Genomic DNA, 12,803 nt, shown 5'->3' on the forward strand with positions numbered 1-12,803 from the left:
ATCCACAGAACTGCCGCTCACTGGATGTTTTTTGTTTTTGGCACCATTCAGATTAAATTCTAGAGACTTTTGTGTGTGAAAATCCCAGGAGATCAACAGTTACAGAAATACTCAAACCAGCCCACCTGGCACCAACAATCATCCATGCGATTATCTAATCAGTCAATCATGTGGCAGCAGTGCAGTGATAAAATCATGCAGATACAGGTCAGGAGCTTCAGTTAATGTTCACGTCAACCATCAGAATGGGGAAAAAATGTGATCTCAGTGATTTGGACCATGACATGATTGTTGGTGCCAGACGCTTATATATATGCTATAGCTATAGTTATACATGCTATATACGTGTGTGTATATATATATATATATACACACACACATATAAAATCACATTAAGATTAACTTTTCAAATGCCTTTTATATTTAGCCTTGTTCCAGACCCAGACTTTCAAAATTATTAATTTAAATTATTACATGTTTAAAACTATGATAATCTAACCACAGAGTGAAATAAAAAAAACCCATTTCAATATTTGTTGTATGAAAATGATTTCTGTGATTTATTTAAACAATTACGACTGTCTCAGAGTTGTGCCGTCATTTCCACCACACCAAACAATGTTTCTCATAATAACGTTGTTTTTTTGTTTGTTTTTCAAAGTATTAGTGTACTTGTTAACCAAGTGGACAAAAGTGTCAGTGAAGAGCATGCTTGAGAGGAAATAACACAAGTGATGTTTCAAGAAAATAAAGAAAAATCAAACTAAATATCTCTTGTGAGCTAAATATTTTTATGGGGCATCTGTCACATTTATATGTGATTTTTGTTTGTGTTTTGATGTCGTCTTTTATTTTGATTTTTTTTTTTTTCTGGTCTGGTCTGGTCATGTGTCTTAGTCATGTGGTTTCCTGTTACCCTCATGTTTCATGTGTTTTGGTCTTTGGTTTCATTAGTCTTGTCTTTTCATTGGTTCATGTTTTTATTGTCTTGTTATCTTGTTATCAGTTCTGTTATTTCATTGGTTATCTTGTTATTAGTTCACACTTGTCATTGGTTGTTTTGTTATCTTGTTAACCCTAGTCTGTGTATTTAAGCCCTCATGTTTGCCATTGTCCTTTGTAAAGTATTGTGTGAATGTAACAGTCATAGTCACTTTCACATTTTTAGTAATAAACTGCACTTGGGTTCTACATTGTTTTGTCTGCTCCTGTTCTGCCTACCTCCAACGTTATTCCAATCCTGCTGTAATTTTGCCAAATTGTGAAAAAATTGTCAAATAAATAAAATGAGTATTTAGGATACATAAAATGATAGCTATGAAATTAGCAAGTCAAATGAGTCTGGTATTTTATTTCAAAGATGTTAAAATGCTATTTCTGTCATCTTCATATCCACCTCAGTGTTCTTTTAAACACAATACAGAATGAGATGTTCTGTAAATGATACAGTGGTGGGAATTTCTATGACTTTCCATACAATAAAAGTGAATGGTGACTGAGGCTGACTGAATCATATACTTTTGTGTTCCACAGAATAAAGAAAGTCACTTGGGTTTGGAATGACCTGAGGGTGAGTAAAGGAAGACTATCCCTTTAAAACAGGATAACATGCATCTGCAATCCCTGGCAAGATACTGACGACAATAAGTGTGGTGAATGCCCAGCTGAGCACAGGACAGAATCGCTCCATGTTTCGGGTCGTTTCAGTGTTTGGGGCGTTCCGTGTGTTCTCGTAGAGTGTTTAACAGCAGAAAGCTGAGAGTTTGTTCCCTTCATGGTGGATCTGTATGGATAATGGATTCTCCTCAGCAGTGAAACTATATTCCGCACACAAAGATGGAGCAACCTGAGTGAAATTCCTCGTAGACTGGGAGAGGCTTTTTCCCCTAAGTGTTGTTTAGGGTTTGTGGCATCTCCCAGACTCGAAAGCCAAAATGAAACAATCCAAGTAACACTTTCCACTCCAGTCACACACAATGCCTCCTCTTTTATTTTGTTCTGGGTTGCCATAGTGATGAGAGAAACAGAGCAAATACAGCGGCTACTCAAAAGCCCCACTGACACGACTTGCACCCTCACTTCACCACAAGCACAAACCCACACAGTCTAACAGGGGTAAGCTTGTGTTGCAAACACAATTACATTTTTAAGAAAGTCATCAAAATGAGAAATATGATATGAAGGTTTTAGTACCTCTAAACAACCACAGATCGAGTGCATTTACCTTCTCTCGTTGTCATCCAGGTGGGCAAAAAGCACATTCTTAGAGATGGCTTTGGCCAGGGCCGTCATTGTCTTGTAGTCCTTTGGAATGACCTGCAAATTTTGTACCAATGCACAATAAGTTAAGACATGCCCAAAAATACAGAGCGTGTATTTGCTGTTATATATGGTACAATAAGCAAACAACAAAAATGTTAGGTTTTCCTGGCTTTCTGAACCTTTGGCAAAATAATATCTAATTATGGTTTTTAAAGACAACATGAAATCAAAATAGTTTCGGTAGTACTTTATAATAAGGTTACATTTGTTAACATTAGTAAATGCATTGGGTATCATTAACTAACAATGAACAATATATTCTTACAGAATTGTTTTAAATATAATAGTTTATTGTTAGTTAATGTACATTCTTAACGTAGTAACTAATGTTAGAACATATAACTTATAATAAAAAAATAAAAAATATTAGTACATGTTGCAATTAACATTAACCAAGATTAATAAATGGTGTAAAATTATTGTTCATTGTTACTTCATGTTAACTAATGTCGCTAACTAAGGTTAAAGGGATAGTTCACCCAAAAATGAAAAATCTCTCATCATTTACTCACCCACGTCCCATCCCAGATGTTTGTGACTTTATTTCTTCTGCTGAACGCAAACAAAATAAAATGCTGATTTTTAGAAGAATATCTCAGCTCTGTAGGTCCATTCAATGCAAGTGAATGGTGATCAAAACTTTGAAGCTCAAAAAAGCACATAAAGGCAGCATAAATGTAATCCATACGACTCCAGTGTTTTAATCCATATCTTCAGAAGCAATATGACAGGTGTGGGTGAGAAACAGAACAATATTATGTCCTTTTTTACTATAAATTCTTCTCCCTACCCAGTAGGTGGCGATATACACAAAGAATCGCCAAAAACAAAAGAAGAAGAATGTGAAAGTTAAAGTGGATACTGATAGTAAAAGAAGGACTTAAATATTGATCTGTTTCTCACCCACACCTATCATATCGTTTCTGAAGACATGGATTAAACCACTGGAGTCGTATGGATTACTTTTATGCTGCCTTTATGTGCTTTTTTAGCTTCAAAGTTCTGGACCCAATTCACTTGCATTGTATGGACCTACAGAGCTGAGATATTCTTCTAAAAATCGTCTTTGTGTTCAGCAGAAGAAAGAAAGTCATACACATTTGGGATGGCATGAGGGTGATTAAATGATAAAAGCATTTTCATTTTTGAGTGAACTATTCCTTTAACAAATGTGACTTTATTTTTAAAATGTTACCATAGTTACATAGTTATTTCAAAGAAGAACAAAAAAGCTTGTTTTGCCTCTGTAGCTATCATACAGAGACCACTTTTAAAGGATTCCAATCAATTCCCACTTTCTTTTTGAAGATACTGTTTCACTCAGAAATATGCCAGATTATGGGTTGTGAACGTTACATGTTGACTTGAGAAAAAACAAAACAAATCTTGGTCCCAATTTTCTCAGGACTGAGGCTGCATCCTACTTAGCTTACTTCTATTATGCACTAAAAGTATATATTTCACTGGTGATGGGAAATTGTATACTTTTTAATATGTAGTAAAACTGTACTCCAGTATTGGGACTTGGTATAACATTAAAAATATGTCTTAATATCACATGCCCCTTCGTTGAATACTGTTTACATTCGCATGAATGCATTAAGATGTGGCCAAATACATTCCTTTCATATTTTAATTTACTTTATTTAAAAATGCCTCACATTCTCGCATACTATAGGCCTATAGTTCAGATGGTATGCAAATCTATCTGTACTGTGCATATGAGAAATATTAAAACAAGGAAAACAACGCTAATTTAATCTGTCCTAACAATAAAATCCAGTGCTCATATATGTGTTTCATACGGTATGCGTGTGTTTCTAACCTTTCTGACATAGCTGACTGCATCCTCCTCCGTGTAGACCTCAGCACTGACTCCACCTCTCCGGCGCCGGGCCTTCACCACCGGGTTTGGAGGAGGAGGAGAAACTTCATCATCATGAGAATCCGATTGCGAGTTGGACTTCTGACGGGCCATGATCTGCTTGCATTCTTCCTGTAGAGAGAGGAAGTGAATCATAGGTGTGATTAAACATGCATTAAAAACATTATATGGGTGGTGTCCATCTAAAGAATGGTTGGGTTGTTAGTCCCATAACATGGGTCACTCAGTATTCAGGAACCTGTACGATATTGCCATTACTATCCTGAAATTGTCACAAATAGAGCCACAAACTTAATGCATCTAAAAGACTGAAACCTACTCTCAGACACAGCAGACACAACACTGAGATTTCAGTGAGATCGTGAGAGAAACAGCGAGACAGAAAGACTGCAGTCTGAAAGAGAGCAGAGAACAATGAAGCTGCATGCCATAGCACAAATTAGTGTGTGTGTTACAACAGGATGTGTGCTAGTCAGAAAGGGTGCCACATGTCTTACTGTACTATACATTTATAAATGAATAACAGAACAACAGAAATTCTAAATAACAATGTTCCTGATCATTAAGCAGTAGAAACATAAAATATTCTTGCAGCTTTTGTGACTGGGACACATGCAGTTTGGACTTTGTCTACTGTATTCTGGGTCAATTAGCTTTGCCAACTTAACGTATCAAAATGAAAATAGACAGCAACAGTGACGGCTACTTTGTCAGTGATCTTGGTATGTTTTCCATCCAGCTTCTTCATAGGCATTGAAAAAAAATCAATAAAGAGTTCTAGGCTTTGAACCAAACAAACCAGCTCTGATATGAATCAAAGCTTTACAAACTTTGATTCAAAGCAAAAAGTCTGCAAATCTGTGGGGAAAAAAACAACAGCTCTATTAAACATTCAGAATGACGTAATGGAATCAGTGTGGGGTTTTGTGTCTTTTAAATGTACTTTTTTATGCATTAAAACTACAACATCCTTTATTAACAAGTATGTGAGTAGCTAGCTAACACTACCTAGCTAGCCTCCACTAGCCTGCAAAAACACAGCACCACAACCTTGCTTGTTGCGCGAATGGCGACTTCCCTCATTGGTGGATCTCACTTTAGCATTGTGGGTAGTGTAGTACCTCACCGGGAATTCGGCAATGAAACACCATATTTATAAAAGTTAGCACATTGAGGTAGGGGATCTACAGAAGCATATAGCATCATTTAACCATGTCTGAGATCATGCGAGGTGTTTCTTGAAAGGTTTATATGTTATCATTTTCTCTAAATGAGAAGTTGCATTTTTATTTCTGGAACTCCAATGCTGTGGTTAACAGATGCTACAGTGCTAGAGCTAGATATAGTGCTAAACAAAGTGCTTTTCACCTTTTTTTAAATTCTCAAATTCTGTATTGTGTTTAATTGAATTCTGTGGAGAAAAAGACGGTGGTAGAATAATCGTCATTTTACCATTTTTTTTTTTTTTATAAAACTCCAGTGCTGGGGGGGCCTGGGTAGCTCAGTGGTAAAAGACGCTGGTTCGCTAGTTTGAAACCCAGGGCGTGCTGAGTGACTCCAGCCAGGTCTCCTAAGCAACCAAATTGGCCCGGTTGCTAGGGAGGGTAGAGTCACATGGGGTAACCTCCTCGTGGTCACTATAATGTGGTTCGTTCTCAGTGGGGCGCGTGGTGAGTTGAGCGCGGATGTCGTAGTGGATGGCGTGAAGCCTCCACACGCGCTATGTCTCCGTGGCAACGCGCTCAACAAGCCACATGATAAGATGCGCCGGTTGATGGTCTCAGACGCGGAGGCAACTGAGATTCATCCTCCGCCACCCGGACTGAGGCGAATCACTACGCCACCATGAGGACTTAAAAGTGCACTGGGAATTGGACATTCCAAATTGGGTGAAAAATCCCCCAGAAAAATAAATAAATAAAAATCCAGTGCCTTGCTACGACTACAGTAATTTCATAGGTAACATTATGTTTAACCTGAAAACTTATCATTAAATCATATTTTCACACTTTTTGCAATTTAGCAAAACTGCAGTGTGATTTGAAATGACGCCCAATAAAAATCTTCTGATTAAAAGTGATATTTACCTTGATTTTAATTTGTTTTCTTCAAACATCAATTTTCTCATATTAAATCTCAAATACAATCTTCACTGGCAATTTTGTTGACTTCAGTATCAAGTACACTAACTTAAAAAATAACGCCACAACTGCGGGACAGTCAGCATTTTTAAACATTATATTTTTATATATAAATTTCACACAATAAACATTGAATTGGTTTGTGTTTGTTTCACTCTTTGTTTAGATTATATTAATTTTAATAATATAAAGATTTGTTTTGTTTTTTATAATGGACTATTAAACTATTGTAAATTTGGGACAAGGCTACAACAATAAAATCTTTACATAAAAGGCACTTGAAAAGTACATTAAATTAGGTACGCACTGCCGATATTTATCGGCCAATTATTGACCAAATTTAAACCATCGGCATATATGTAATTAGCAACAGATATGAAAACTGATGGTTCACTTATAATAAATTAGTGACACACTTTGAAAATCAAAATGTATATTTCAAAAATAATAATAGCCACAATATTAAGAACAGCTGACACTCCTAAGAACATGTTGTTCAATTTAATATTTAATATGATATAAAAAAATTAAAAAATGTTAATATGTAGTATAATGTTAATTTTATTCTTTCTCGTTCTCACATTAATACGGGGGAAAAATGACGTGATATAAACAGACGTGACAGTTCTGAAAGCGGCACTAACCTACAGGCTACCCGATGAGGGAAATCATCCAAAACGCTTTGAAACCAGCAGACTTTGACTTCTGAGATATCGAAAACAGTAAAAAGGCTTTTGTTCCTCTTCATTAATTTTTTAAGCATTCCTAAGTAAAACAGTAATTATCTGATGACAAAATAAGGTGGCAAAATATTGGTATCGGCCTATAGTTTGTTTGTTTTTTAATCTGTATCAATATTGGCCAAAAGTGTTCATATCAGTGCATCCCTACCAAAAATAAATGATAAAGGCATGGTAAAAAATGTATAAGCCAGTTTTAATGTGATGTTCATATAAAAAAAAGCGAGGAAAAAAAAGGAAATCTGTTAGTTGTACGACAAAATAAAGGCACTAATATCAGTCTGTTAATTCCACAGTTATTTTTTCTTTTTTTTTCATCCTTGGACATAAAGATAAAATGGCATAAATGGCTCCCTCAGAAATATTCCAAAGCACAGATACCAAAGTGAAGGCAGACACATGCAAAGGAACAGCTGGTGACATGGCACACACACAGACAGCTATCAACACAGGTCTGTGTGTGAAATAACATATAAAGAGTGTAATACACCTGTGAAATCAGAACACACGAGACGATATGCCAATTAAGATCCATCTCGCTCACTAATGTGCTGAGGAAACCTGATGCTGACAGATATTCACAGAATATAAATGGAGGAGATCCACCACAGATTTCCCTACATAAAGACTTAATCCGGCACAGTTTACATTCACAAACACACACACACATTAAGAATGGAAAACAAACACAGGGTTAGGTGTGCATTTTAGCACACAATGGATTTTTGTCTGATTTGACATACAGAAAGAGTTACACAAACTGAGATAGAGAAAGAATAAGTGTAGTGTGTGTAGTTCAGTGTGTTATTAAAACCAATCCAAGACTGAACTGCAACTGGGTCAGCAAACATTCCAAGCCCAGCGGGTCAATCAGATGTCTACTTTGACACTAAATAACCTACAAATACATGCTATCTTTGAACACATCATGAGGAGGAGACGAGGACAGATGTTCCTTGTGTTGTGTATCACCTCATCTAATCACGTCTTATGAAAACACAATCCCATCGTCTGTGTGATGCTCTACCTAAACCAACAGTAGCTCAATATACTGTATATCCCATTCCAAACAAAAACCCAAGCATCTGGATGTATGAAAAGCCTGTTGTTTCTGGACACATGATCACATGTTACTGGCACCTCAAGCAAAACAAATGACTGCTGTGACGTTCACAGTATCTCTACATGTTATCTGAGAATCTTGTGCAACAACATCAAAACATCAAAAAGCACCAGACAGCTGGGAATAGTTAGAATTTTATTTTGATTCTAGTTTGTCAAATAGACTTTAATGCTATATAGGGGTGAAAACCGAGAAGCATTAGTAAAAAAATTATTTAAAAAAATAGCGAAACTGTATGATTTTTAAGACTTTCGGTTCCCCAATGTGCAATTTTACGTCAAGGCGATGCGGATGGAACACCACTAAAATTCTCGGACAGTGTTTTCTGCAGGGCAATTCAGCAGCAGCTCTACTAAATCTACAGCGCGCAACATACAGCACTACCACTGTAGTCCGATTCCCAAACAAATGACTCTTATGAACATTTTTTTTGTTTGTTTACTCTACAGCACACAACATACAGCACTAACAGTATAGTCCACTTAAATACTCTTATGAACTGATTCTTTTTAGTAAATCAAAAACATACAACGTGACTAGTGTAGTCTGATTCCCAAACAAATGAAACTAATGAACCAATTCTCATGAATCTTTTGCACGCAACACACAGAGCAACCAGCGTAGTCTGATTCCCAAACAAATGACTCTTATGAACTGGTTCTTTTTAGTGAATCAAAAACATAGTGTGTTCAGAGTAGTCAGATTCCCCCCCAAAAAATTACTCTTTTGAGCCGTTTTCTTTTTTAAGCAAAAACAAACAGAGCATCCAGTGTAGTCCGATTCCTGAATGAATTACTCTACTGAGCTGGTTCACCGGCGCCGGAACCACTTTTGAAGCGCAAACTGGCTTGTTGTGATGTCATCACAACAACATTCCACAGTCAATATGCAGATTGTGTTGTATACCCAATTTGTACCAGACCAGCTTCCAAGATTGGCAAAATCACTGTGACTGACTAGTTATTTGGAATGGAATGCAATGGAATTTACTTTATTGTCTCCATGGGGAAATTTAAAGTATATTCCATTCCATTCTATTCTAAATAAATAGTCAGTCATATCTACAGTATATAAAAATCTGTGAAAAACTGGCACCTTACCCAGTTTGAATTTTGGCGTAATCAAACTAAACACATTCAAATCTGCTTCCACGCCGGTACAGAGAGAGACTGGCCCTGTGTTCCAAACGGCATTAATCACCCACTGAAGGGCACTTTGAAGGGAGAACAATTATGATAGTCATGCAGTAAGATCGCTTCAGACAGAATTTCCATTGAAAATGACTTAAAAAGTGAGTTCCGAATGACACTTATTTTTAAACCCCACACTATTTAGCCCTCCAAAGCTTTCAGGATAGTTAAGTCTTCAAAGAGAATAGGGCATAGCGATGATCACTTCAGTATCCAGATCACTTCTGGATCTCGTTGAGATCGATTGTGTTCATGTAGAGCACATGACACTCAAAGCGCTTTGCTCTCGGCTTGCTTCTGGGGAAGCTGATGCTGATCCCCATTCCTCCCTATATCTAGCAAGGATGGGATACAGGAAGGTAAATATGAGGGTGATTGCCACCGGCTTGAGTCTGCACCTCTCCTCTTCTCGGGAATATATGCACGTCCTTACCAGGACTATACATTTAATATAAGCCGCCAGAAGCACACATTTTAATGTCATCCGAAGTTTAGCTGAGGTGTGGGCTAAAAGTGGTGCCCCGGAAATGGTTCTTTTGAATCTACAGCAAGCAACATACAGTATAGTGCGACTAGTGTAGTCCAATTCCCAAACAAATGACTCTTATGAGCTGGATATTTTGAGTGAATCAGAAACATCTGGTACATCCAGTGTAGTCCAATTCCTGAACAAATGACTCTAATGAACCAGTTCTTTTGAATTTACAGCAAGCAACATACAGTGTGACTTGTGTAGTCCGATTCCCAAACAAATTACTCTTATAAGCCTGAACTTTTTAGCAAATCAGAAAGATATGGCGCATCCAGTGTAGTCCAATTTCTAAACAAATGACTCTTTTGGCCCAGATCTTTTTAGTGAATCAAAAACATCTGCCGCATCCAGTGTAGTCCGATGCCTGAACAAATGACTCTAATGAACCAGTTCTTTTGAATTTACAGCAGGCAACATATGGTGCAACTTGTGTAGTCTGTTTCCCAGACAAATGACTCTTAAGAGCCAGAACTTTTTAGTGAATCAAAAACATATGGCTCATCCAGTGTAGTTCGATTTCTAAACAAATGAATCTTATGAGCCGGATCTTTTTAGTGAATCAGAAACATATGGTGCATCCAGTGTATTCCGATTCCTGAACGATTGACTCTAATGAACCAGTTCTTTTGAATTTACAGCAGGCAGGAATTGTGTAGTCTGATTCCCAAACAAATGACTCTTAAGAACCTGATCTTTTTAGTGAATCAAAATGATACAGCGTGACCAGTGTAGTCTGACTCCTGAACTAATGACTCTAATGAACTGGTTCTTTTGAATCTACAGTTTTGAATGTTCAGTCATATTTTCACTTTTGGGTGGTTTATCCCTTTAAGAAGAGTCTTTATGTTATCTCACTGCATCCTGCAATTAGTTCTAGGCTAATAATTCTTATTCCTTCCAGCTATTGAGGTGCACTTGTCAATAATGAAGCTAATAAATAGTCAATAAGTAAAAAGCATCAACTTCAGTATCAACCCTCATGCACTGACAGTTTGAAAATGGACTTCTAATGAATGACTTTGAATGCAGTCATTACCATTATACCACAGTGTATTCACAGCAGACACTTTTTTCCAAAGCAATGTACAGTACATTCATAACAGGAACAATCCCTCTGGAGCAAACATAGGTTAAGTGCCAAGCCAAAGGGGATGGTTGTGATCTCAATAACTCTCCATTTCCAGCCTCTTTGGTTCCAAGAGAATAAAGCAACATCCTTAGCGCCAGCAGCCAAGACCCCAAACCATCACCCTTTCTGATCCAAATTCACATCCCATACAAATTTAAAAGCATAACCAATATAACCAGAGTAACGCACCTTCTCCAGCTTCTCAAAGTGTTCCCGCAGGAACTTCATGGGCCGCTCGGGCTTGGCGATGCACAGGTTGACGATGCACTCTTTCAGGATCTGCTGTATGTTGTGTCTCTGCACAAAAACCTCGCAGCCTTTTAGACTTTCGTCTTCTTCAAGATTGGACGAGGAGGAGGTGGCCATCTTATCTTTTATCACTGCTACAGGAGAAAAGAGCACGGGAGGGGGGTTACAATGAGGAGAGATATGCTTTCTTAAGTCTGTACAAGGGCATAGATTTGGCTTGAACTTTGAGGGGGTCCCCCCCCCCCTCCATCCCCCCTGTTTTCTACGCCCCTGAGTCTGTGTATCTTTAAATAAAGTCAGCTTTTCTATTAAGTGACTATTAAAATGCACATTCTTTATATTTTATCTATCAATCTACCCATCTAATTACAAATATAGAGCACACACTGCCATATACTGTATGCTGCCTATTAAATGCACATAGCCCATATGCTGTATTATATGTTTATTACATATAATGTAATACAATATCCTACTCGCAATCTTCCATACTACACATTACTGTATGACTATATCATAGTGATCCCATCGGCCAATCTTCTATCTGTTACATTATTACAACTCACTTCCGCATGCATTCGCATCAAACATCCAAAAAACATCGACAGAACAGGATTCAATCCACAACCTTGACCTTTACATTCACAAAATCGCGAAAAATCAATCGTGAAAAATGAAGGACGCGCACGAGCATCATTCTCTGTCGTCACCTGTTTACGCCTTTATTTTATATTAGGCTATTCATTCAAGATCAAACCACTTGTATGCTACTAATATCTAAACGATCACATATGTCCGTATATAGTGCGTAAAAACAGTCATATATCTGATAATGTGTAATGACGGATTATCTTACCGTTATTTGACGGAGATGCTGGGCACGCGCTCAGGGATGTTGCCGCTTGTTTGGTCCTGCTGCTCGCGAGCGCTATGACGTCAATCCGTCTCCCTATTAACCTGTGTTAAAATACAAGTTTTATCGAATAAAATATAGCCTGTTTATTTTATTTATTTATTTTATTGTATTTATTTATTTATTTATTTTTTATTTTGCTGCGTGTGTTTTATTTTAGAGTTGTTTATATTTTTTTTATCATTCTCGCGTGCAGCCTATGAGCGTCATTGTGGGTTTGTGCGTCAGCCAGCGTGCTTTCACGTGCTGTAAGATCAACTATAACTGATTTGACCTCTCTATACACAGAGTGTTTTGTTGCTGGAATGCATTAATATGGATGCTACGCCTATGTCAGAGTTTAATGCGTAGTTGTTATGGAAACAAACATCAAAAATGCATGAATGTGTGATCATACGCAGATTTTCTCTTGAAATATTCATGTGTTCTGCCATTGCAACGGGGATAGGTTATGCATACTGTCTAATACACAAACGTTTTTGGAAATTAAACCGCTTGAATAATGTATAAAATGAGTGGACAGTCAAAAATCATGATATAGGCCTATGACTATTCTTTTTCTTTTTTTTTTTTTTTTTT

At 37.2% G+C, this 12,803-nt stretch overlaps 1 protein-coding gene across 1 annotated transcript in view; it reads right to left on the minus strand.

The window, feature by feature from the left end:
• LOC127450256 (cAMP-dependent protein kinase type I-beta regulatory subunit-like) overlaps nucleotides 1–12,227 on the minus strand; it is a 79,379-nt gene extending 67,152 nt beyond the window's left edge. Inside the window, exons 1-4 of the mRNA XM_051714209.1 lie at nucleotides 12,168–12,227; nucleotides 11,252–11,445; nucleotides 4,148–4,318; nucleotides 2,225–2,316 (exon numbers count right to left, since the gene is read on the minus strand). Coding sequence (XP_051570169.1) covers nucleotides 2,225–2,316; nucleotides 4,148–4,318; nucleotides 11,252–11,428 — 440 coding nt within the window. The 5' untranslated portion in view covers nucleotides 11,429–11,445; nucleotides 12,168–12,227. The remainder of the gene's footprint in view (nucleotides 1–2,224; nucleotides 2,317–4,147; nucleotides 4,319–11,251; nucleotides 11,446–12,167) is intronic.
• Between the last annotated feature and the right edge of the window lie 576 nt (nucleotides 12,228–12,803).

Source organism: Myxocyprinus asiaticus, chromosome 13 (genome assembly GCF_019703515.2).
Source record: "Myxocyprinus asiaticus isolate MX2 ecotype Aquarium Trade chromosome 13, UBuf_Myxa_2, whole genome shotgun sequence".
NCBI classification, from domain to species: Eukaryota; Metazoa; Chordata; class Actinopteri; order Cypriniformes; family Catostomidae; genus Myxocyprinus; species Myxocyprinus asiaticus.